The sequence below is a fragment of the Scyliorhinus canicula genome, chromosome 13, assembly GCF_902713615.1.
Source record: "Scyliorhinus canicula chromosome 13, sScyCan1.1, whole genome shotgun sequence".
Lineage (NCBI taxonomy): Eukaryota > Metazoa > Chordata > Chondrichthyes > Carcharhiniformes > Scyliorhinidae > Scyliorhinus > Scyliorhinus canicula.
The window spans coordinates 42,667,458-42,692,451 of NC_052158.1; the positions used below are offsets into that span (position 1 = coordinate 42,667,458).

General features: G+C 51.6%; 1 protein-coding gene across 1 annotated transcript; it reads right to left on the bottom strand.

Moving 5' to 3' along the window:
* Positions 1-1,522: 1,522 nt before the first annotated feature.
* On the bottom strand, positions 1,523-23,338 carry LOC119975908 (H-2 class II histocompatibility antigen, A-B alpha chain-like). Its single transcript, XM_038815844.1, has 3 exons — positions 22,903-23,338; positions 12,442-12,723; positions 1,523-1,680 (listed from the first exon to the last, which is right to left on the bottom strand). Exons 1-3 carry the CDS (start codon positions 23,132-23,134, stop codon positions 1,535-1,537), a joined length of 660 nt encoding a protein of 219 aa, XP_038671772.1. The 5' UTR covers positions 23,135-23,338; the 3' UTR covers positions 1,523-1,534.
* Between the last annotated feature and the right edge of the window lie 1,656 nt (positions 23,339-24,994).

Consider the following 24,994-nt stretch of genomic DNA (forward strand, 5'->3'; position numbering starts at 1 on the left):
TTGATCTCTCTCGCTCTCCTCCTCTTCTCGAGCCTCCTCTCAAGCCCCCTCCCCCTATCGAGCCCCCCCTCCCCCTCTCTCTCTCTTGATCCCCCCCACTCCCTCTCTCTCTCTTGAGCCCCCCCCACCCCCTCTCTCTCTTGAGCCCCCCCCACCCCCTCTCTCTCTCTCTCTCGAGCCCCCCCTCCCCCTCTCTCTCTTGTGCCCCCCTCCCCCTCTCCCTCTCTCACTCTCGAGCCCCTCCTCCCCCTCTCTCGCGCCCTCCTCCCTCTCTCTAGTGCTCTCCTCCCCCTCTCTCGCGCCCTCCTCCCACTCTCGAGCCCCCCTCTCCCTCTTGAGCCCCCTCTCGAGCCCCCCTCCCCATCCCATCTCGAGTCCCCCTCTCCATATCGAGTCCCCTCCCCCCTCGAGCCCCCTCCCCCTCTCAAGCCTCCCTCCCTCCCCCCTCTCGAGCCCCCCTCCCCTCCCTCTCGAGCCTCCCTCCCCTCCCTCCTCCCTCCTCGAGCCTCCCTCCCCTCCCTCTCGAGCCTCCCTCCCCTCCCTCCTCGAGCCTCCCTCCCCTCCCTCTCGAGCCTCCCCTCCCCTCCCTCTCGAGCCTCCCTCCCCTCCCTCTCGAGCCTCCCTCCCCCTCCCTCTCGAGCCTCCCTCTCGAGCCTCCCTCCCCTCCCTCTCGAGCCTCCCTCCCCTCCCTCTCGAGCCTCCCTCCCCTCCCTCTCGAGCCTCCCTCCCCTCCCTCTCGAGCCTCCCTCCCCCTCCCCCCACCTCTCGAGCCTCGCTCCCTCCCTGCCTCTCACCTGCCTCTTTTCCCCTTTTCCAATCAGAGGCTGGCTTTGCAGTTAACTGGTTGCTGATAGGTTAATCAGTGAGCCCGTGAGTCCAACAAAACAAACCAACTTTCTCAGATTGGTCAAGCTGGAAATCAGCATTTTAAAACATTTTAAACAGCAGGACCTACCCTGGAACCTGTTTGAGTTCCACAGAAGACAGTTTGGAAAACTCTACATTAAAGTAATCGAAACGCCCTGTCACCACTCTGGAGATCTTGAATCTTTCTGTAATTTGTATCCAATTTGATCCTCTATCGCCTTCCTACTGTTTGTCTATTGTGTACAACCCATCTGTAATATTATTCTTCTTCTGAGGGTACTTCCATAAGATGTAGAATATAAAACTGAATTTATAAGGGCGAATAGATGGCCAATACCAGTGTCAATGAATGTGTTCAGGAGAATGGCTTGAAATGTTTTGAAGCTAGTTGTTTTATTGCAGTCTTAAAATGTAACTGCAAAGTAATGTCTGATGGTGCGTGTGTCTCCCTTCCAGCTATTGAGTGATCCCAACCTGCAGTTCATCTCAGTGAGGGTTCTTCCTGTGTAAGTGTTGACAGATTAAAACAGCCAAGCCCAATCCTGTCCATATCTGTTTAGGTTGTTGCAGGGGTTCAGCAATAAGCAATTAGGAGAAGGGACCTTGGCTGAAACTCACTTTCGGGAATGTTAATAATACACACGGATTATATACCCTGTACTTACCCCTAGATGCCGTGTTGCTGAGCTTGCAGCCTCTGTCTCTCTTTGATCAGTAGGATGATCCCTACAACAGCACTGATGATTCCCAGGGTGACTCCCAGAGCACAGATCACTGTCCCGGGACCAGACTTTTCCTCAGGAACTTCAGCTTCTGTAAAGGAATGAGAATCTCACAGTGAAACACAAGGTGAACACACAATACTGGTCGAGAGTCTCACTCACCAGGCAAATGCATCAACAATTTGGATATCTACTGGTCGCTGTCATAATATCCACTCATGTATATAATCATGACAGACGGGATGACCAGTAAGCACACAACACAGTGCAGCCAATCACCAGACAGGACACTACCACTATAAAGCCAGAGGGCACTAGGTTTCCCGCTCTCTCGGGATCCAACTACTGAGAGTCCACGAGCTAGCAAGTGCAAACACCATGCGGTAGCTAGTAAGTCTGGTCAGGCTACTACAAGGTCTCCAGCCAGTTCAGTTTAGTGTCGACCCATATACTGAATATGTATATCAGTTCTATCGTTGAATAAAACAGTATTGGATCTTCTCCAGTGTTAGACATCTGTTTCTAGCTTCCCTGCATCGAATGCAGTCCACATCAAACCAACCTGCCTGTCACATCATGGTACCAGAGTGCTACTGATCTTGACGGACCTACCTCGAGTGAATCAGCATTGACCAGCAAACAGCCATCCGGTGAAATGGAAAACATCCAGCCTCTTCCGCAGCTCCGCACCTCTGGCAACCTCGCCGCCAATTGGAAAATCTTCAAGCAAAAGTTCCTCTTGTACATCGAGGCCTCCCACCTCGAAGCAGCATCGGATCCCAGGAAGATCGCGCTATTTATCTCCACCGCGGGGGACCACACCATCCACATCTACAACTCCCTTACGTTCGCTGACGGCGAAGACAAAACAAAATTCAAAACAGTCCTGCTGAAGTTCGACAGCCACTGCGACATTGAGGTGAATGAGAGCTTTGAATGGTACGTTTTCCAGCAGAGGCTTCAGGGTAAGGATGAACCTTTTCAGTCCTTCTTGACCCATCTCCGCATCCTAGCGCAGTCATGTAACTATGACTCGACGGCTGATTCCATGATCCAGGATCAGATCGTTTTTGGAGTCCACTCCGACTCCCTTCGGCAGCAGCTCCTGAAAGTCAAACAGTTGACCCTCCCTGTCGCTTTCGAGACGTGCATTGCCCATGAGCATGCTAAGAATCGTTACTCCCACGTCAGGGTGGCAGAGATTGCAAAGCTGGCCTCCCATGAGGCGGAATGGGTGCAGGCCAGCGCCCATATGCAGGGCCTGAGCATCAAGGAGAGTGGCCGTTTTGCACGCTTTTCCCGGGTCGCTGCGTATGCGCGCCACGACCGAGTGGACGACGAGACCGAATGGATGACGTACGTCGACCGACCGCACTGCGCATGCGCGATGGCGCACGGAACACGCTGACGCCGGCGTCATGACATGTCTGAATTGTGGCTCCGCCCACTTAAAGCGGCAATGTCCGGCAATAGGACGCTGGTGTCTCCAGTGTGGCAAGATTGGCCAATACGCAGCCCTTTGGAGATCTGCTCCACCGCTCAGCAGCCAGCGATCCCAGCTGCGGCGCAGAAGTGTCCGCTCAATACAAGACATGCCAGATTCCGATCCCAACAGCCCAACTGACCCTGATACTGAGTGCCTCAAGTTTCCATATCGGGTGGGCATCATAACTACACATGCGCTGCCTTCCACCACAACGGCGCAACGCCTCTCGATCCTCAGTGTGGATCCCGACGACGAGTGGTGTGCTGTCCTCAAAGTTAACAAGGCTCGCATCTGATTTAAACTAGACACCGGCACATAGGCGAACCTCATCTCAAAATCCGACCTCAACACCATCCGCGCTAGACCAAGCATTCTTCCAACGGCCTGCCAGCTCCTTGACTACAATGGCAATGCCATAGCTGCCAGTGGCTCGTGTCAACTAGGGGTATCCAACAAGGCGATCAAGGCAACATTGCGGTTTGAAATCTGTCGGGCCTGACAGAGCGTCCCTGCTCGGTGCTCGAGCCTGCAAGCTCCTGAACCTGGTTCAGCGAGTCCACACCATGTCATCATCACCGGCGACGGCCTCGCCTGATGGAAACTTGCAAGCAGACATAGATGACATTATCACGCGGTGCCACAGCGTATTCGATGGGATGGACACACTCCCATACCAATATAAAATCCTGCTCAAGCCGAACTCCACCCCTGTAATTCATGCACCAGGCCGGGTGCTGGCACCCCTCAAGGATCGTCTGAAGAAGCAATTACAGGACCTCCAAGACCAGGGCATCATATCGAAGGTCACAGAGCCAACAGACTGGGTCAGCTCCATGGTCTGTGTAAAGAAACCGTCAGGGGTGCTTCGCATTTGCATTGACCCTCAGGATCTAAACCGCAACATCATGCGGGAGCATTATCCGATACCAAAACGAGAAGAGTAGACTAGTGACATGGCTCATGCCAAATTCTTTACTAAGCTGGACGCCTCCAAGGGTTTTTGGCAAATACCGCTGGATGCGTCCAGTCGCAAGCTGTGCACGTTCAACACCCCATTCGGTCGCTACTGCTACAACCGGATGCCTTTTGGTATCATATCTGCCTGCAAAGTATTTCACCGCATCATGGAGCAGATGATGGAGGGCATCGAAGGGGTGCAAGTATACGTAGATGACACAATTAGCTGGTCCACAACGCCCCAGGAATACATCGCTCACCTCAAAAAGGTATTCCAGAGATTTAATGAATATGGTCTCCAGCTCAACAGGGCCAAGTGCTCATTTGGTCAATCAGATATCAAGTTTCTAGGTGACCACATCTCGCAGCAGGGCGTGCGCCCAGACGCTGACAAGGTCTCGGAGATCAACGCCATGAAGACCCCGGAGGGCAGCACGGTAGCATTGTGGATAGCACAATCGCTTCACAGCTCCAGGGTCCCAGGTTCGATTCCCGGCTGGGTCACTGTCTGTGTGGAGTCTGCACATCCTCCCCGTGTGTGCGTGGGTTTCCTCCGGGTACTCTGGTTTCCTCCCACAATCCAAAGATGTGCAAGTTAGGTAGATTGGACATGATAAATTGCCCTTAAGTGTCCAAAATTGCCCTTAGTGTTGGGTGGGGTTACTGGGTTATGGGGATAGGGTGGAGGTGTTAACCTTGGGTAGGGTGCTCTTTCCAGGAGCCGGTGCAGACTCAATGGGCTGAATGGCCTCCTTCTGCACTGCAAATTCTATGATCTATGACAAGAAGGCGGTCCTCCGCTTCCTCGGGATGGTCAACCTCCTCAGGAAATTCATTCCCAATATGGCATCCCACACCACGGCCCTCCGCCATCTTGTCAAGAAGTCGACGGAATTCCAGTGGCTGCCCACGCATGAAGAAGAATGCCGTGAGCTAAAGGCAAAGCTCAACACAGCCCCAGTTCTAGCATTCTTCGACCCAACCAAGGAAACCAAGATATCAACTGATGCAAGCCAGGACGGCATTGGGGCGGTGCTCCTCCAGCGAGATGACTCCTCTTCCTGGGCTCCAGGGGCGTATGCCTCCAGGGCCTTGACGCCCACTGAGCAACGGTATGCTCAGATTGAGGAGGAGTGTCTAGCCATTTGACCAATTATACCATTTCTGCCTGTTTGAAAGAGCTGTCCAGTTAGTCCCAATCTCCTTCTCTTTCCCCAGAGTTCTGCATTATTTCCCCTTCAACTATCTGTCCGATGGTCTTGATGGTTTGATCTACTGACTGCGCTCTTTCAGAACAACTTGTGTTCAAAAACACTTCTCCCGCCTCTCTGGTTCTTTTGTTAATTTTTCCAAATCTGTATCCTCTGACTACCAAACCTGTTGCTATTGGAAACAGTTTCTATATATCTGGGGTCTGGGATGAAATCTTCCGGCTGTTCATGCCGGCGGGATCTTCCAGCCCCACCAATGGCACACCCTCGCTGCGGGTTTCCCGGCGGCATAGGGTGGGTTCAATGGGAAATCCTATTGACGTCCCCCTGCCGGCCAATGATGGGCCGTCTCTCGCCACCAAGAAACATGTCACAGGAGGCCAGAGGATCGCCTGGTCTATCATCGTTCTCAGCTTCTCTTAACTTTTCCTGTTCTGAGACTGAGGAAAACAACCAGTTTCTCCACTTCACACGGTACCTTTTCCAAGCCACTGAATAGGAACATCGAACCTAGGAGGAGTGGCCATTCAGCCATTTGAGCCTGCTCTGTCATTCAATAAGATCATTGCTGATCAAGATGTGATCTCAACTCCACTTTTCTATTTGACCCCTTCACCCCCTGCTCCCCAGTCTCTGCAAATTCAGCCTAACTCTGCCTTTATTATATTTAGTGACTGAGCCTCCACTGCTTTATGGAGAAGTTCACATCCTAGAAACCCTTTGAGAAAAACAAAATTCCTTATCGCTGTCTTAAACAGTCGACCTATTGTTTTGATATTCTCTCCACAGGTTCTGGTGTCTCCCACCAGAGGAAACATCCTCGGCATGGTGGCACTGCTGCCTCACAGCGCCATGGACCCGGGTTCAATGCCGGCCTGGGTCACTGTCTGTGTGGAGTCTGCATGTTCTCCCCACATCTGTGTGGGTTTCCTCCGGGTTCTCTGGTCCTCCCACAGACTTGCAAAGATTTGCAGGTTAGGTGGATTGGCCATGATAAATTGCCCCTTAGTGCCCAAGGGTTAGCTGTAGTTATGGGGATGGGGAGGGAGGGTTATGGTGCTCTTTCAGAGAGTCGGTGCAGACTCGATGGACCAAATGGCCTCCTTCTGCACTGTAGGGAGTGTTGGAAGCCAGGTTTAGAGAGACGGTTTTTAGACAAAAGGGACCCATTGACTTAGATGCCTGTATAAGAGGCAGTTTGTGGGAATAGATAGTGTATAAACAATGTGTGTTCTTTGGTAACCTAAGAATTATTAATATCAGAAAGGACAGTCATACAATTAAAAAGAAGTTACACAAAATGGCTGTTAGCTGAGTTATCAAAGACTCAAAATGGCTTTCAGCTGAATTAGCCGCCTTCCTGAACAGCCATTAGCTGGGTTAAGTTGCAAACTGGTATAAATAACATAATTTAATTACAGACAGCAGCGATAATCAGGGAGACAATAATGATTGAAACATACATGAGAGGCCAAGGAGGCATCACAGAGGAGTGATAAACAATGTCCACAAAAAACGGACCATTGTTCATCCTCGCCAAATCAAGGTCACAGTGCACGCAAGAGAGATAACTTTTAACAGTTAGCATGAGCGACTTCTTCATGAAGTCAGGGGCTTGTAAGGGGCCAACCCACTTTATGCAATGTCAAATTTAATTGGATATATAACTAATGTATGCAATCTATAACCAAGATGATTGGACCGTGTAGCTGTTTTGAAAATTGTATAAGAATGGATGTTTTCCTTTGTTCGGTGGAGAGACGGTCTGGGAATTTAATAGACACCGTCTCCCCGTCAGCAAAATAAACCGTTTGATGAGAGGACCAGCAGCCCTGGGCATTGAGTGATTTCTTTGAAATCCTCTCCCGCTAACAGGCGTCTTCTATGAAACTCTTACAATATTGACCCTATCAAGTCCCCTGAGAATCCTAAATATTTGAATAAGATCACGTCTCGTTCTTCTAAACTCCAGTGGGCCCAACCTGTCCAACCTTTCTTCAGAGGATAAGCTCTTCATCCAGGAATGAGTCTAGTGAACTTCCTCTGAACTGCTTTGAACACGATTATAAACTTTTTGAAACGGAGACCAAAACTTGTATCCCAGATGTGGTCTCACCAAGACCCTGTACATTTACAGTAAAGCATCCGAATTTTATATTCCATCTCCATCACAATAAACAGCAACACTCCATTAGCCTTCCTAATCATTTGCTGTACCCACAGACTAACCTTTTGTGATTCCTGTACCAGGACACTCAGATCCTTCTGTACCACTGAGTTCTGCGATCTCTCTCCACTTCAACAGTGTGTCTGTTCCTGCCAAAGTGGGCAGTTCATATTTTCCCACATTATTCTACATCTGCCAAATGTTTACCCACCCATTTAAACCATTTATATCAGTGTGCAGACTCTCAACTCCTCTTGAGAACTTGCTTTCTTACCTATCCTGGTGTCATTGACAAAATTTAGCTTGCATACACATAGTCCCTTCACCCAAGTCATTGTTGTAGATTCTAAATAGTTGCAACGCAGCACTGATCCCCATAGCACTCCACTGGTTACAGCTGGTCAAACCTGGAAATTACCCATTTATCCCTACATGCTGTTGCCTCTATCCATACTACAGTAGTCCCCCGTTATAACGCGGGTGTTGGGGTCCAAGACAGCCACCCGCGTTGCATCCGAGCCGCGGATATCCACGATGGGGGTTTTAAATTTATTTAAAAATCTATGCATGCGTTTCCCATTGTGAGTCTACGGGGGGGCGGGGGGAGTGGTCAGACCCCCGTAGACTCACAATGGGAAGCGCATGCATAGATTTTAAAATAAATTTAAAACCCCCATCGTAGATCTAATTAAAACAAGCACTGCTGCATTTTTAACTACTTAAATTGCACCAATAACCAACACTGTATTAATAACACTTTTTGCAACAAGGTTACATTGGATAAAGTTTGAAGGTTCTCGAGGTTTGAAGGCTGGGAGTTATTCCAGAGGGAAACCCACAGAGAGATGTTTCAGCAAATTGACTCGAACAGGAAACATCTACTCATTACCAAAGAGATTATTCTTACCAGGAACTCTGGTGGGTTTCACCAAGCTGCTCTCTCACTGAAACAATCAGCCGGCCGCTGAAGTTGACACTGCCCGCTGCTCTCTCCCTCCAATCAGCCGGCAGTGTCAACTTCAGCGGCCGGCTCACTTTGATCCGGAAAGGGAAGCTGACAGTTGGGGTCCATAAGCCTCCCCGCCGTATATCGCCGTATTGCGGAGTGCGGTATAACGGGGGACTACTGTAATATGGTACCCTCCGCACAATGAGATCTTATTTTGTGTAGCAACATTTGATGTGACATTTATCAAATGCCATTTGGTAATCCAAGTATTCAACATCTACAAGTTCCCCTTTATCAACCTTGCTTGTTAATTCCTCAAAAGAACTTTAACAACCAATTTCCCTTTCACAAAATCATGCTCACGGTGTCTGATCCCATTCTGAATGCCTAACTTTCCTGCTTTAACCTTAATAATAATGGATTCTAGCAATTTCTCTATGATAGTTGCTAGGCTAAAGGGCTTTTAGATTTCCGCTTCTCCCTCCTTCCTTGAATAAAGGTGCTATTTTTCCTTTTCAGTGCGGATGAAAAAAAATGAAATCCAGGATCTTCCTGGAATCGTGAATACTCGTCAACAACATTGAGGAAATACACGGTCAGTGGAGGGGAAGGGCCCTTTGAAGTCGATACTGAGATGCTCAAGGGCAGGAGGCCTTTACCAGATGTGCTCTGTCTGGCCGATAGAAGTCCGGTTTGCACTCCGCGCAGACCTGGCAGTCCCTGGTCATGGCCCCGACCTCCTCGATGGAGTAAGGCAGGTTGTGAGCCTTGACGAAGTGGAAAAGCCGGGTGACCCCAGGGTGACAGAGGTCATTGTGGAGGGCCCGAAGTTGGTCTACTTGTGCGCTTACGAAATCCACGATGACCGTCCGGATCAAAGGGCACAAGACGGTATGCCTTTTCCACTCCGCTGGCACATGTACCGCGGGACAGGGCATCTGGGGCTCATTGAGCTTCCCAGGTCGGTACAAGATATCGTAGTTGTAGGTGGAGAGTTTGATCCTCCACCTCAGAATCTTGTCATTCTTAATCTTGCCCCGCTGTGTATTATTAAACATGAAGGCAACCGACCGTTGGTCAGTGAGGAGAGTAAATCGCATGCTGGCCAGGTAATGCCGCCAATGTCGTACAGCTTCCACAATGGCTTGGGCTTCCTTTTTGATGGAGGAGTGCCGTATTTCGGAGGCATGGAGGGTACGGGAGAAGAAAGCCACGGGCCTGCCCGCCTGGTTGAGGGTAGCGGCCAGGGCAAAGTCCGATACATCGCTCTCCACCTGGAACGGAATGGACTCGTCCACAGTGTGTATCGCAGCTTTGGCAATATCTGCCTTGATGCAGTTGAAGGTCAGATGGGCTTCAGCCGTCAGAGGAAATATTATGGATTTAATGAGTGGGTGGGCCTTGTCCGCATAATTGGAGACCCATTGGGCATAGTAGGAGAACAAACCCAGGCATCTCTTCAGGGCCTTGGGGCAGTGGGGGAGAGGAAGTTCCAGGAGGGGGTGCATGCGGGAGGGGGTGGGCCCGAGGATTCCCGTTTTCCACAACGTAGCCAAGGATGGCATGGCGGGTTGTGCGGATAAAGCATTTCTCCTTATTGTATGCGAGGTTAGGGAGCTTAGCAGTGTGGAGGAAATGCCGGAGGTTTGCGTCATGGTCCTGCTGGTCATAGCTGCAGATGGTAACATCATCTAGGTACGGGAACGTGGCCTGCAGCCCATACTGGTCAACCATTCGGTCCATTTCTCTTTGGAAGACCGAGACCCCATTGGTGACACCAAAGGGTACCCTTAGGAAGTGGTAGAGGCGGCCATCTGCCTCAAAGGCAGTGTATTGGAGGTCCTACGGGTGGATGGGAAGCTGGTGGTACGCGGACTTCATGTCAACTGTGGAGAAGACTCGAGACTGCGCAATCTGATTAATCATGTCAGATACGCAGGGAAGGGGGTACGCATCGAGCTGCGTGTACCGGTTGATTGTCTGACTCTAGTCGATGACCATCCGGTGCTTCTCCCCAGTCTTGACGGCCAACACTTGGGCTCTCCAGGGGCTGGTACTAGCCTCAATGACCCCCTCTCGTATGAGTCACTGGACCTCCGACCTGATAAAGGCCTTGTCCTGGGCACTGTATTGTCTGCTCCTAGTGGTGACCGGCTTACATCCGGGGTGAGGTGAGCGAAGAGCGAGGGTGGGGCACCCTTAAGGGTCGCGAGGCTACAGAAGGTGGGGGGGGCAGGGGTCCACCGAACTTTAAGGTAAGGCTTTGGAGGTGGCACTGAAAGTCGAGCCCCAGTAATAGGGCAGCACAGAGATGGGGGAGGACGTAGAGCTTAAAGTTAGTGTACTCTACGCCCTGTACTGAAAGGGTTGTGACACGGTACTCCCGGATTTTTACGGAATGTGATCCGGAAGCCAGGGAGATTCTCTGGGTCGCGGGCAAAATTGGGAGGGAGCAGCACCTTACTGTATCTGGGTGGATAAAGCTGTCTGTGCTCCCGGAGTGGAAAAGGCATACCGTCTTGTGCCCTTTGATCCGGACGGTCATCGTGGATTTCGTAAGATGATGAGGTCAAGACTGGCTGAGTGTGATGGAGGCGAGCTTTGGAAGGTGGGGGGTGGGCCGGTCGGAGGTAGCGGTGGTCAGCGTACGACCGGGTGAGCAGGGGTACCGTGAGGCGGCGGTGGTTCCAAAATTGCGGCCCCCATGGGTTGTGTGTGGCGGGTGGGATACACATGGCAGCGAAGATGGCGGCGCCCACGGGTCGCACATGGCAAGTGGCACGGCAGATTGGGGCATTCCGTGCAGGACAGCACTGTCTGGGGTGCTTACCCTGGCTGCAAAAGTAGCCTTTCGGGCTGCCGGAGTTGGTGGGCTGCTGTGCAGCACAGGCTTGCGCCACACAAGTCAGGTGATGGCGGCGCCCACGAGGTCTCCGAGGGTGCCGCGTGATCGGGGATGTAGTCCTCCATGTTCTGGAAAGCCACTTCCAGCGAGTTCGAGAGCTGCACTGTCTCTGGGAGGCCGAGTGTACCCCCTTCTAGCAAGCGCTGGCGGATGTAATTGGATTTCATACCCGTGACGTAGGCGTCCCTGATCAGCAGCTCCGTGTGTTGGGAAGCCGATACTGCCTGGCAAACACAGTTCCGGCCAAGTACCCGCAAGGCACGCAGGGATTCAGCTTGTGATTCTCCGGAGCGTTGTTGCCTCGTGGCAAGGAGGTGCCTGGCGTACACCTCGTTTACTGCCTTTACCTAATGTCCCTTCAGCAGCATTTATTGCCTCCGTATACGAGGGGGTGTCTCTGATAAGAAGGAAAACTTGCGTTGCGCATTTGCTGCTTTTGCAGGTAAGTGACGTCTTCGGTGGAGGATCCGAGGTAAGCTTTGAAGCAGCTTAGCCAGTGCTCGAATGTCACAGTGGCGTCGGCTGCTTGTGGGTCCAGCTCCAGGTGATCAGGCTTGAGTGATGAATTCATCTTAAAAGTTTAGCTTATTAAATTGGTGAGCCATCAGTTAACACAAGACGAGTAGTGAACGAAACTGTGGCTTTCATAAGCTAAACAGGAAGCCTCCTGGCCACTGATCCCGAACTAGGGCAGGGCCGGAGGTCAGCCACCTTTATACTGAGCCCGAGGGGAGGAGCCACAGGCTGAGCCATCAGGCAGTGGTTTACCACAATACATGTAGTACAGTAACAGTTCACCACAATACATATAATACACTAACAGTGGTTTACCACAGGGTGGGAAAATTCCACCTATATTTTCTGCATATCTCAAGGCTGGAAAAGTTCTACACTGACCAGAGATTCACCGCTGAAGATTACACAATGAACCACATTTTCTCATTCTGTGTAGACCAATTAATTACAGAGGTTGACATTCTTTTGATCAACTCTAGATTAAGTTTACAATTAATGCCCCAATTCACTTGCTAAACAGTCAGTCAGACCAATTACATTTTAGTACCCAGGATTCTATCTACTTTTCGGTGAAAATGTAAATGGGGGCCTTTCAAGGACAGGAAACTCGGTTGGGTATAAACAGTGCTGAAATCAGCTCTATTCTTGAATCCATACTAACCCCAGAATACAGTTGTTGGCTCCTCCAGACCCTCATGCTCCACATGGCAGGAGTACATGTCTCCTGGACTCGGGGTGAATTTCAGATATGTGAATCTCTGGTAGGAATAATCCAGTTTTGTATAGTACTCTGTGATGTTGACTCCATCAGTCAGATCCTCATTGTTCTTCTTCCACTTCATAATGATTCGCGGAGGGTAGAATCCATCAGCCAGACAGATCAACGTGTTGGACTGTCCCCATTCTACAGAGTCTTCAGGGTACATGGCAATCTGAGGGGCAACTGTGGGCAGGAGACAGAATAAATACATTTAACTGATATGATGTAACAGGATAAACAAAATAGGTAGAGCGTACAGTGTGGAAAATATACGAGTGACTATAATCAATTCTGAATCATTAAGAAACTTTCAGCTGCCTAGTGGTTAGCCCTGCTGCCTCACGGCGCTGAGGTCCCAGGTTCGATCCAGGCTCTGGGTCACTGTCCGTGTGGAGTTTGCACATTCTCCCCGTGTCTGCGTGGGTTTCACCCCCACAACCCAAAAAATGTGCAGAGTAGGTGGATTGGCCACGCTAAATTGCCACTTAATTGGACAAAATAATTGGGTACTCTAAATTTAAAAAAAAAGAAACTTTCAGCTCAGATTAGAAATTAGACTAGTTCAACATGCCATGGGCAAGTTAACTAAAGAAAGTTTACATTGATATAGCCCTTTATCTCATCCTCAGTACAGCATCAAATTCTTTACATACACTGATTTCCATCTGCTGTGTAAACAGCCACATTCCGCAAATACTCAGCGAGATGAAAATCAAGTTTACTTGTATCCACGGCAGGGTAATAACCTCGACTAAGTTTTAAAAAAATAAATTTAGAGTACCCAATTAATTTTTTCCAATTAAGGCGCAATTTTAGCGTGGCCAATCCATCTAGACTGCACATCTTTGGGTTGTGGGGGCGAAACCCACGCAAACAGGTGGAGAATGTACAAACTCCACACGGACTGTGACCCAGAGCCGGGATCGAACCCGGGTCCTCAGCGCCGTAAGATAGCAGTGCTAACCACTGCATCACCATGCTGCCCTTAACCTAGACTAAGATGATGGGAGAAACATCAACTCTTCTTTCAGTAGCACCATGGACCACCTTTGAAGACAGAAGCAACCACAATTTAACAAAGATGGCACCTCATTATTTGCCCAGCTGATGTTCGTTGTTATCATGACACTCAGTCATAGTGTCACATTTACTGTTCACCCTTCATTACCAAGATAGAAAGGATAGCAAGGGGATGGGGATGCAGAGGTTTTCTGCAATGCTTGTGGGCAGGGCTGGGTATTAAATATGCCTGGATACAAATTGTTCAGGAAAAATAGGAAAGGAAGGAAAGGGGGCTGTTGGATCTTGACAGAGCGACCATAGGAAGCGATGGCAAAAGTAAACAAGTTTTAATCTCACACAAACACTCCGCCCCAACCTACATCTGGGTCAGGGTTTTTATGTCTGGTCAGGCTTCCCCAGTCAGCCCCTTAACAGGCTGGTGGACAGTATTTCATTACACCTCTGACTTGTGCCTTGTAGATGGTGGACAGGCTCTGGGGGTCAGTCGGCGAGTTACCATCTGCAGAATTCCCAAGTTCTGACCTGCTCTTGTAACCACAGTATTTATATGGCTAGTCCAATCAGTTTCTGATCAGTTTAACCCCCAGGATGTTGATAGTGGGGAAATTAAGCAATGATAATGCTATTGAATGTCAAAAGGTAGCATTCTCTGTTGTTGGAGATGGTCATTGCCTGGCAATTGTGTGGCATGAATGTTGCTTGCCACTTATTACCCCAGTCTGGAATGCTGTCCAGGTCTTGCTGCACATCAACATGGACTGCTCCTACGCAATTATTTTTCTGAAATAAGCCTCGACTAAGTCATGAGAAGAAAAAAAGGAAATGCCATCAAGGAAAACAATAGAGATTACAGGTCAGTCAGAGACACTAGTGTTTTAGTTGTGAAACTTTTGAATTGAGATAAAGTGTCCCAGCAAAATTTTAACAGCTTTCCCTGGATAATTGATTCTAAGGGATTCCTCCATCATGGAAAGTGCCTGGAGAAAGCAAAAGGAAATGGACAATTTTCTGCATTAAACAAAGGCTGCAGAATATAATTGAGTATTGTGCTTTAAAAAATAACTTCAGAGGACAGTTTCTTGTCAATATAGTTGTGGTGAATTATAAACAGAGTAATTCACACTGTGTTCCATTATATGTATTGTGTCCTTGTGGGCTCTGTATACGAGCCGTTGCTCGTATTGGGTTTGTACTGGGCTCCATCCTTGGCTCTGCCCATGGCTCCTCCCACTAACCGGAAGTATAAAGCTCTGCAGACGTGAGCCTGCTGCCAGTTCATCTAGTCGCAGGCAGGTTCTGTTGTAAGATTATTAAAACCACTGTTCACTTCCAATCACGTGTCTTGTGAATTGATGGTCACATCAATTTAATAATCTTAGGAAACTTGAAGAAAACTACTATGGAATCAGCCCTCAAACCTTACCGATTAGAACTCGACCCGCAGGCTGCAGAGGCAAGAGAAATCTTTCTACACTGGCTCAGATGTTTCAAGGACTACCTGGCTGAATCAAGCACTTCAGAAACTACGGAGGAGCAGAAACTCAGCCTACTGCATGCAAGAGTGAGCCACCGTATCTCTACTCAACTAAACAGTACTTCCTCGTATACGGAGGCCCTGGCCATGCTCAATCAAATGTACGTGAGACCCATCAATGAGGTCTACGCGTGCCACATTTTTATGACCCGCCGCCAGATCCCCGCGGAGTCGCTGGATGAATTCCTGAGCGATTTAAAAGCCTTAGCTCGGGACTGTAATTATCAAGCTGTATCAGCCGAACAGCATATGGAGCTCGCTGTCCGGGATGTGTACGTGGCAGGTCAAACTAAGTGCGCCAGCGGTTGCTTGAAAAAAGGGGCCCAGAACTTGGAGGACACTATAGAGTTAGCTACAACCATGGAGGTCTCATTCCGCAGCCTCACCTTGTTCTCCGCGGACCAAACAACCCCATCCTGGGCCTCCGACCAGCGACTGCCCCAGGCCTGCGCTGCGCGGCCACTGAGCCACTATGCAGCCCCAGTGTGCCATTTTTGTGGGCAGCCCCAACACCCACGGCAGCACTGCCCATCCTGCAACGCAACCTGCAGCAGCTGTGGTCGCAAAGGACACTATACCCGGGTCTGCCTGGCGAAGAAATCCCCTTCTCCAAACTCTCCCGCAGCCCAGAGCACTCGCTTCCAAAACTCGCAGGCCCGCAGGCCCCAAAATGCTGCGGCCTGTATGCCGACTCCGCCCCCACCAGACACGTACGACCCATGGGGGCCGCCATGTTCCTCGCCGCCCACCATGTGCGATCCACGGGGGCGGCCATCTTGGGATCCATCCTCTTCAAACACTGAAACTCACCTCGAAGACTACGACCTCAGCGGACAGTCATCACGGGGCCACTCCAGCACAGCTGATCGAGCCGCCGACTACCCGCAACTCAGCGCGGTCACGTTGGACCAGTCGCGTCTGAAACACCTCCAGAGCTCGATGATGACCGTTAAAATCAACGGGTACAGTACACCGTGCCTCTTCAACTCCGGGAGCACCGAGTGCTTCGTACACCCAGGTCTGGTAAGACGCTGTTGGCTCTCTATCTTCCATGCATGGCAAACTATCTCCCTCGCTTCGGGCTCACACTCTGTTCACCTCCAAGGGCGCACCGTCGTGCCCCTAAGGATTCAGGGCGTCAGCTATACGTACTCCCCGAACTCTGAGCCCCACTCTTACTGGGACTCGACTTCCAGTGCAACCTCAAAAGCCTCACACTCAGCTTCGGCGGGCCCCTACCTCCACTCACTACCTGCAGTCTAGCGATGGTAAAAATCGACCCCCCCCTCCACTCTTTGCCAATCTCACTCCAGACTGCAAACCTGTAGCCACTCGCAGCAGGCGGTACAGCCTGCAGGACAGGATGTTAATCAGAACTGAAGTCCAGCGGCTCTTATGTGAGGGAGTCATAGAGGCCAGTAACAGTGCCTGGAGAGCTCAGGTGGTGGTCTTCAAGACCGGGGGAAAATTCCGAATGGTAGTGGACTATAGCCAAACCATTAATAGGTTTACGCTCCTCGATGCGTACCCCCTCCCCAGGATTGCAGACATGGTGAATCAGATCACCCAGTATCGCATTTTCTCCACGGTGGATCTGAAGTCTGCATACCACCAGCTCCCAATCCGCCCGGAGGACCGCCACTACACGGCGTTCGAGGCCGATGGCCGCCTCTTCCATTTCCTCCGGGTTCCCTTTGGCCTCACGAATGGGGTCTCGGTGTTCCAACGAGCAATGGACCGAATGGTGGACCAGTACAGGCTGCGGATCACGTTTCCGTACTTGGACAACATCACCATCTGCGGCTATGACCAGCAGGACCACGACGCTAACATCCATCGATTTCTCCAGACTGCGCACAAACTCAACCTCATGTATAACGCAGAGAAATGCGTTTTCCGCATGACCAGGCTAGCCATCCTTGACTATGCCGTGGAAAACCGAGTCCTGGGCCCAGACCCGGGCCGTATGCGCCCCCTCTTAGAACTCCCCCTCCCCCATTGCCCCAAGGCCCTCAAAAGGTGCCTGGGATTTTTCTCTTATTATGCCCAGTGGGTCCCTCAGTATGCGGACAAAGCAATCCCACTATTTAAGGCCACACTCTTCCCTCTATCAGATGAGGCTCGCCAGGCCTTCACCTGCATCAAGGAGGACATCGCCAAAGCAGCCATGCGGGCGGTGGATGAATCCACTCCCTTTCAGGTTGAGAGCGACGCCTCAGAGGTAGCTCTCGCAGCCACACTAAATCAGGCAGGGAGACCAGTCACCTTCTTCTCCCGTACCCTCTCCGCTTCGGAACTCCGACACTCCTCAGTCGAAAAGGAAGCCCAAGCCATTGTGGGAAGCCGTACGGCACTGGAGGCACTACCTCGCAGGTAGGAGGCTCACCCTCATCACCAACCAAAGATCGGTTGCCTTCATGTTTGACAACTCGCAAAGGGGCAAAATTAAAAACGATAAGATCCTACGGTGGAGGATCGAACTCTCCACCTACAAGTACGATATTATGTATCGACTGGGCAAGCTCAACGAGCCCCAGATGCCCTGTCCCGCGGCACATGCGCCAGCGCGCAAGACGACCGCCTGAAAGCTATCCACAATGACCTCTGCCACCCGGGGGTCACCCGGCTCGCCCGCTACATCAAGGCCCGAAACCTACCTTTCTCCACCGAGGAGGTAAAAGCCATCACCAGGGATTGCCCGATCTGCACGGAGTGCAAACCGCACTTCGATAGACCAGACAGGGCCCATCTGGTAAAGGCCTCCTGGCCCTTTGAACGCCTGAGCATCGATTTCAAAGGGCCACTCCCCTCGACCAATCGAAATGTGTACTTCCTCAACATCATCGACGAGTTCTCCCGCTTCCCCTTTGCCATCCCATGCCCCGATATGACCTCCCACACAGTCATTAGGGCCCTGCACAGTGTCTTCACCCTGTTCGGGTTCCCCAGCTACGTGCACAGCGACCGGGGTTCGTCCTTTATGAGCGACAAGCTGCGTCAGTACCTGCTCGACAAGGGCATCGCCTCGAGCAGGACTACCAGCTATAACCCCAGGGGGAACGGGCAGGTGGAGAGGGAGAACACAACAGTCTGGAAGACCGTCCTACTGACCCTCCGGTCCAGGAATCTCCCGACCTCCCATTGGCAGGAGGTCCTCCCCGACGCGCCCCATGCTATTAGGTCCCTCCTATGTACGGCCACCAAACAGACCACCTCACGAACGGCTATTTTTTTTTCCAGGGGCACTACCACGGGGGTTTCGCTCCCAGCATGGTTGAAGACACCAGGCCCGGTTCTCCTCCGGAAGCACGTCTGGGCACACAAAACTGACCCACTCGTAGAAAGAGTGCTCCTACTCCACTCCAACCCTCAATACGCTTTCATCGAATACCCTGACGGCCGTCAGGACACTGTTTCCCTCCGGGACCTGGCACCTGCAGGATCCAAACCCACCGCTACTACCGCCGAGGTACCCCTCACACTACACCCCGCACAACCCTCTGCGCCCTACGTCCCCGCTCCTACAGGTTCACTGCCCGTGCTCCGCGCCCCCGCGCCTATGGGTTTCCGGCGCTCCCCATCGGCAGTCGAACCAGCCGGGTACGAAGCTCGGACCGAATCACCCCCGGAGTCCACCATCGTACCCTCACCGACTGCCACCACCCAGCCACCAGAAGAGGCTGCAACCCCGGTGCTTCACCGATCCCAAAGGACGACTCAGCCGCCGGACCGGCTCAATTTGTAGACCCATCACCCCTGCCGGACTTCATTTTTTTTTTACAGGGGGTGAATGTGGTGAATTATAAACCGAGTAATTCACACTGTGTTCCATTATATGTATTGTGTCCTTGTGGGCTCTGTATACGAGCCGTTGCATGGCTCTGCCCATAGGGGGAGATGAGGAGTTTGTACTGGGCTCCATCCTTGGCTCCGCCCATGGCTCCTCCCACTAACCGGAAGTATAAAGCTCTGCAGTCATGAGCCTGCTGCCAGTTCATCTCGTCGTAGGCAGGCTCTGTTGTAAGATTATTAAAACCACTGTTCACTTCCAATCACGTCTCTTATGAATTGATGGTCACATCAATAGTAAAAAAACTCATTCTCCTGAAAAAGTGTAGAACTTGGGTCAGTCTGTGCAGAGTCTGTACAATCTCCCTTTGTCTGCGTGGGTTTTCTCCGGGTGTTCCAATTTCCTCCCACAAGTCCCAAAAGGCATGCTTGTTAGGTAATTTGGACATTCTGAATTCTTGCTCAGTGTACCCAAACAGGCGTCGGAGTGTTGTGACCAGGGGATTTTCACAGTAACTTCATTGCAGTGTTAATTTAAGCCTACTTGTGACACTAATAAAGATTATTATTGATAAGTTCAATTAGGGGCAACACAGTGGTTATCACTTTTGCTTCACAGCACCGAGGTCCCAGGTTTGATCCCGGCTCTGGGTTACTGTCTGTGTGGAGTTTGCACATTCTCCCAATGTTTGCGTGGGTTTCTCCCCCACAACACAAAGATGTGCAGGGTAGGTGGATTGGCCACGCTAAGTTGCTCCTTAATTGGACAAAATGAATTGGGTACACTAATTTTTTTTAATTAATAAGCTTAATTAATAAAAAAAAAATCTAGAATGTTAAGCTAGTCTCAGTCATGGTGACTATTATCAATTGTTGTTAAAACCTATCTGGTTCACTCATGTCCTTGTTTGGTCTGACCTACATGTGACTCCAGACCCTCCAGCAATTGGGTGACTTTTACCTGCCCCCTAAAATGACTGAGTGAGTCACTCAGTTCAAGGGTAAAATTAGGGTTAGGTGACAATTTCTGACGTTGCCTCCAACATGTCATGAAAGCATAAAAAAAGATTCTGATGTTAAATATCAGTGAACAGTTGATTTGCTGCAAGTAATAAAGCAGCTGCTTTTGTTATGGTCCTTTCCTCAACTTGCTGATTAATCATTTCCGTATCCATTTTCATTTTTCTGTATCCATTTCAAATTGGTGTCAATGTTAAATCTGTTAACATGCTGGATGCAAATTAACGTGTTCATTTTTTCCCAATTAAGGAGCAACTTAGCGTGGCTCCACCTATCCTGCACATCTTTGTGTTGTGGGGGCGAAACCCATGCAAACATTGGGAGAATGTGCAAACTCCACACGGACAGTGACCCAGAGCCAGGATCGAACCTGGGACCTTGGTTCTGTGAAGCAAAAGTGATAACCACTGCACGATTGCGCTATTACGTGCAACAACAATTTGAATGGGTCAATTTGTTAATCTTCAAATTTGCAGGTATTTCATAAAAGTTAGTAGATCCTGTGGTCCCTGGATTCAGTGTCTTGGGGTAATTGGTCCTTGGATCCAATGTCTGTGTAATTGGTCTCCAGAACCCGGTCAGGGGGCCTCACGGTAGCATGGTGGTTAGCATCAATGCTTCACAGCTCCAGGGTCCCAGGTTCGATTCCCGGCTGGGTCACTGTCTGTGTGGAGTCTGCACGTCCTCCCCGTGTCTGCGTGGGTTTCCTCCGGGTGCTCCGGTTTCCTCCCACAGTCCAAAGATGTGCGGGTTAGGTGGATTAGCCATGCTAAATTGCCCGTAGTGTAAGGTTAATGGGGGGATTGTTGGGTTACGGGTATACGGGTTACGTGGGTTTAAGTAGGGTGATCATTGCTCGGCACAACATCGAGGGCCGAAGGGCCCGTTCTGTGCTGTACTGTTCTATGTTCTAGAACCAGTGTCACTGAGTAATTGATCCCTGGATTCTGTGTCCCAGGTATTTGGATCCTGTGCTGTAGCTGCATGATGTGGGAGCTGGCAGATCCCATTGCAAGGCACTGTGACCACATAGGCAGCAAGTGTTTGCAGTTGGAGGAATTTTGTCTCAGAGTTGATCAGCTGGCTCCGAGTTTCAAACACTGTGGCAGGGGGAGAGTTATCTGGATGCGGTGCTTCAGGAGGCAGTCACACGCCATAGATTAATTACCTCAAATTTGGCCAGTGGTCAGGGACAGCAGGGTTTGATAACTGCAAGTAAGGCAGGTAGAGGGAGCCTGAATTCAGAATGGAGGAGCCTCAGCATTTGACCTAATCCTGCGGTCAGTCAGTCACTCCGGACCCCGGTCAGTCAGTCACTCCGCACCCCGGTCAGCCAGTCACTCCACACCCCGGTCAGTCAGTCACTCCGGACCCGGTCAGTCAGTCACTCCGGACCCCGGTCAGCCAGTCCCTCCGCACCCCGGTCAGTCCGTCACTCCGGCCCCCGGTCAGTCCGTCACTCCGGCCCCCGGTCAGTCCGTCACTCCGGCCCCCGGTCAGTCCGTCACTCCGGCCCCCGGTCAGTCCGTCACTCCGGCCCCCGGTCAGTCCGTCACTCCGGCCCCCGGTCAGTCCGTCACTCCGGACCCCGGTCAGTCCGTCACTCCGGACCCCGGTCAGTCCGTCACTCCGGACCCCGGTCAGTCAGTCACTCCGCACCCCGGTCAGTCAGTCACTCCGCACCCCGGTCAGTCAGTCACTCCGCACCCCGGTCAGTCAGTCACTCCGCACCCCGGTCAGTCAGTCACTCCGGACCCCGGTCAGTCAGTCACTCCGGACCCCGGTCAGTCAGTCACTCCGCACCCCGGTCAGTCAGTCACTCCGCACCCCGGTCAGTCAGTCACTCCGGACCCCGGTCAGTCAGTCACTCTGGACCCCGGTCAGTCAGTCACTCCGGACCCCGGTCAGTCAGTCACTCCGGGCCCCGGTCAGTCAGTCACTCCGGACCCCGGTCAGTCAGTCACTCCGGACCCCGGTCAGTCAGTCACTCCGGACCCCGGTCAGTCAGTCACTCCGCACCCCGGTCAGTCAGTCACTCCGCACCCCGGTCAGTCAGTCACTCCGGACCCCGGTCAGTCAGTCACTCCGGACCCCGGTCAGTCAGTCACTCCGCACCCCGGTCAGTCAGTCACTCCGCACCCCGGTCAGTCAGTCACTCCGGACCCCGGTCAGTCAGTCACTCTGGACCCCGGTCAGTCAGTCACTCCGGACCCCGGTCAGTCAGTCACTCCGGGCCCCGGTCAGTCAGTCACTCCGGACCCCGGTCAGTCAGTCACTCCGGACCCCGGTCAGTCAGTCACTCCGGACCCCGGTCAGTCAGTCACTCCGGACCCCGGTCAGTCAGTCACTCCGGGCCCCGGTCAGTCACTCCGGGCCCCGGTCAGTCAGTCACTCCGGGCCCCGGTCAGTCAGTCCCTCCGTCCCCCGGTCAGTCAGTCACTCCGGGCCCCGGTCAGTCACTCCGGACCCCGGTCAGTCAGTCACTCCGGACCCCGGTCAGTCAGTCACTCCGCACCCCGGTCAGTCAGTCACTCCGCACCCCGGTCAGTCAGTCACTCCGGGCCCGGTCAGTCACTCCGGGCCCCGGTCAGTCAGTCACTCCGGACCCCGGTCAGTCAGTCACTCCGGACCCCGGTCAGTCAGTCACTCCGGGCCCCGGTCAGTCACTCCGGACCCCGGTCAGTCAGTCACTCCGGACCCGGTCAGTCAGTCAGTCACTCCGGACCCCGGTCAGTCAGTCACTCCGGCCCCGGTCAGTCAGTCACTCCGGACCCCGGTCAGTCAGTCACTCCGGACCCCGGTCAGTCAGTCACTCCGGGCCCCGGTCAGTCACTCCGGACCCCGGTCAGTCAGTCACTCCGGACCCCGGTCAGTCAGTCCCTCCGTCCCCCGGTCAGTCAGTCACTCCGGCCCCAGGCCTCGGCCTCCCGGTAGTCTCACTCTGACAGACTCCGCTCCAGACCCGGGGGAGGGAGGGGGTGAACCCGGTCACTTACCTCTTGGCCCCGGGCTCCAGTGCGACAGGTTCCCCAAAATATTTAAACTCTGTTTCAGGATGGCGACGTGACCTGAGATCGTCTCCTCTCCTCCCTGCATTGTGAAGTGCTGGAACTCGGGGATCCGCCCCACCTCCTTCTTCAGGTTGAAATCCATGTAGAGAATCTCATCGCCGTCCACCTCCCAATCAAACTGTTTATCCGGACTGCCGTCCTGAACCACAAAGACCATGAAATCCCGGTGATCATCTGTGTGTGAGAGAGTCAGGATTAAACTAACACCTCAGCCAGAGACAAATAAACATCATCCAACACAAACAAACCCATTGGAATAAACCAACTGAAATATTCATCCCACAGTTGGGGTATAAACCAGATTAAAATCCCGCAGTGGCTACAACTCCTCTTTCAGGTTTCATTGATAAATCAATCCTCAGTCAGGCTGTTTAATGTTTAACTCCTTCCAGGTCCCCTGGCCAATGGTTACCGCTGCAGTCAGGGGGTGGGAATTAATCTTTAACAAGGTTCCTGTCCGGGCCCTTCAGAAGCAAATGAATAATCTGCATCCAGACTGAGGATGGCAGGTGGGCTCCTGATGCTAAAGGGACCCACCAGGTGGGGGCTGGGCTGCCAACTGTCATTAAACATATTCCTGTCCAAATGGTTTCATTTCATTCCCCTGATCCAGGAACCAGTCGGCCAACATACCCATCCCTCTGGCCTCCTGCCTTCCTACAGTCCGCCTCCCCCCTCCCCGCCCCGTCGATCAGGAGCGTGAAGTCTTTTTCTTCTCATCCCCCACTCCAAGAATCAGTCGGCGAACACATCCATCTGACCTACTGCCTTTCCACAAAAAAATACTCATTACCTAACAGGTAATGTTTGACTGTCAATCAAACATCATCCCCACCCCCACTGTGAATATTTTTATCACAAAACAAAAACAGAAAATGTTGGAAAAACTCAGCATATCTGACAGCATTGGCACGGCACAGTGGGTTCACACCGCTGTCTCACAGCACCAGGGACCTGGGTTTGGTTCTGCCCTTGGGTGATTGTGTGGAATTTGCACTTTCTCCATGTGTCTGAGTGGAATATTTCCAGGTGTTGTGGTTTCCTCTCACAGTCCAAAAATGTGCAGATAAGGCGGATTGGCCATGCTAAAACATTGTTCCTTAGTGTCCAAAAGATGTGCAGGTTAAGTGAGGTTATAGGGATAGGATGACGGAGTGGGCCGCTCTTTCAGAGGGTCAGTGCAGACTCGATAAACTTAGCGGTTCTGTAGAAGGACCATTTGGATCTGAAACCTTAACTCTGGAGTGATTTCATGGAAAAACAACAGTCCCGTTTTAGGCACAGCGAGCAGGATGTTTCCTGGCTTTTGCAGTACCGAGAACGACCCCGCTATTAAATGGGACTCTGCTTGATTTTTAGGCCTTGGTGAGAAACCTGACGGCTCTTGCAAGATGTACAACGCTTGCTAGATCACGCGAGGCATCGCAATCTGGATCCCATCCTCAGTGAGTAGTTAGTCTCAGTTGACTATGTCTACACCCGAGTTACCCAAAGCCCGGGATTGAACGGCCTGGCCTCGGAAACCCGGCTGTGGCACCGTTTAGCACAACCGCTACTGCCAGGAAGCTGCCACCTTTCTCTTTACATCTTTCAGTCGCTGCAAGGGGTAGGGACGTTGGTGGGAGGACGATAGATAGATGGGAGCACGAAGGTGAGTGGGGCTGGGGGGGTGGAAGATGGGCTTAACAGGCATCTTAATGGGCTTAATAGGCTACCCCTGTGTTAAGTGAACACATTTGATGATAATCAGTTGTTAATTAGGGAATATTGTAGTTGAGATCAGTGTAATCAGTGGTTTTGCTTTACTACCCAATGTCTACCCATACATTAGTGGGATCCAATGCTGTAATAATGAAACCTGTTGTTCTCTGCATCACACAGTGACCCAGAACATGCATGTCCACACAGGGACATTTCTGCTATCTTCTGTGTGTAGACTAATTGACTCTTCTGTTGAGGCAAGGCCAATTGTAAACCAACAAATTGGCTTAATTTCCAGGTACTAATTGAATGAACA

What these genes read in the sequence shown, in the direction of transcription:
- LOC119975908 (XM_038815844.1), bottom strand. Translation starts at nt 23,134, where the DNA reads ATGGTCTTTGTGGTTCAGGACGGCAGTCCGGATAAACAGTTTGATTGG. An exon ending in CTGGAGCCCGGGGCCAAGAG is followed by an intron (nt 12,724 to 22,902) that starts GTAAGTGACCGG and finishes TCCTGCCCACAG; the next exon opens with TTGCCCCTCAGATTGCCATG. An exon ending in GCCAACAACTGTATTCTGGG is followed by an intron (nt 1,681 to 12,441) that starts GTTAGTATGGAT and finishes ATTCCTTTACAG; the next exon opens with AAGCTGAAGTTCCTGAGGAA.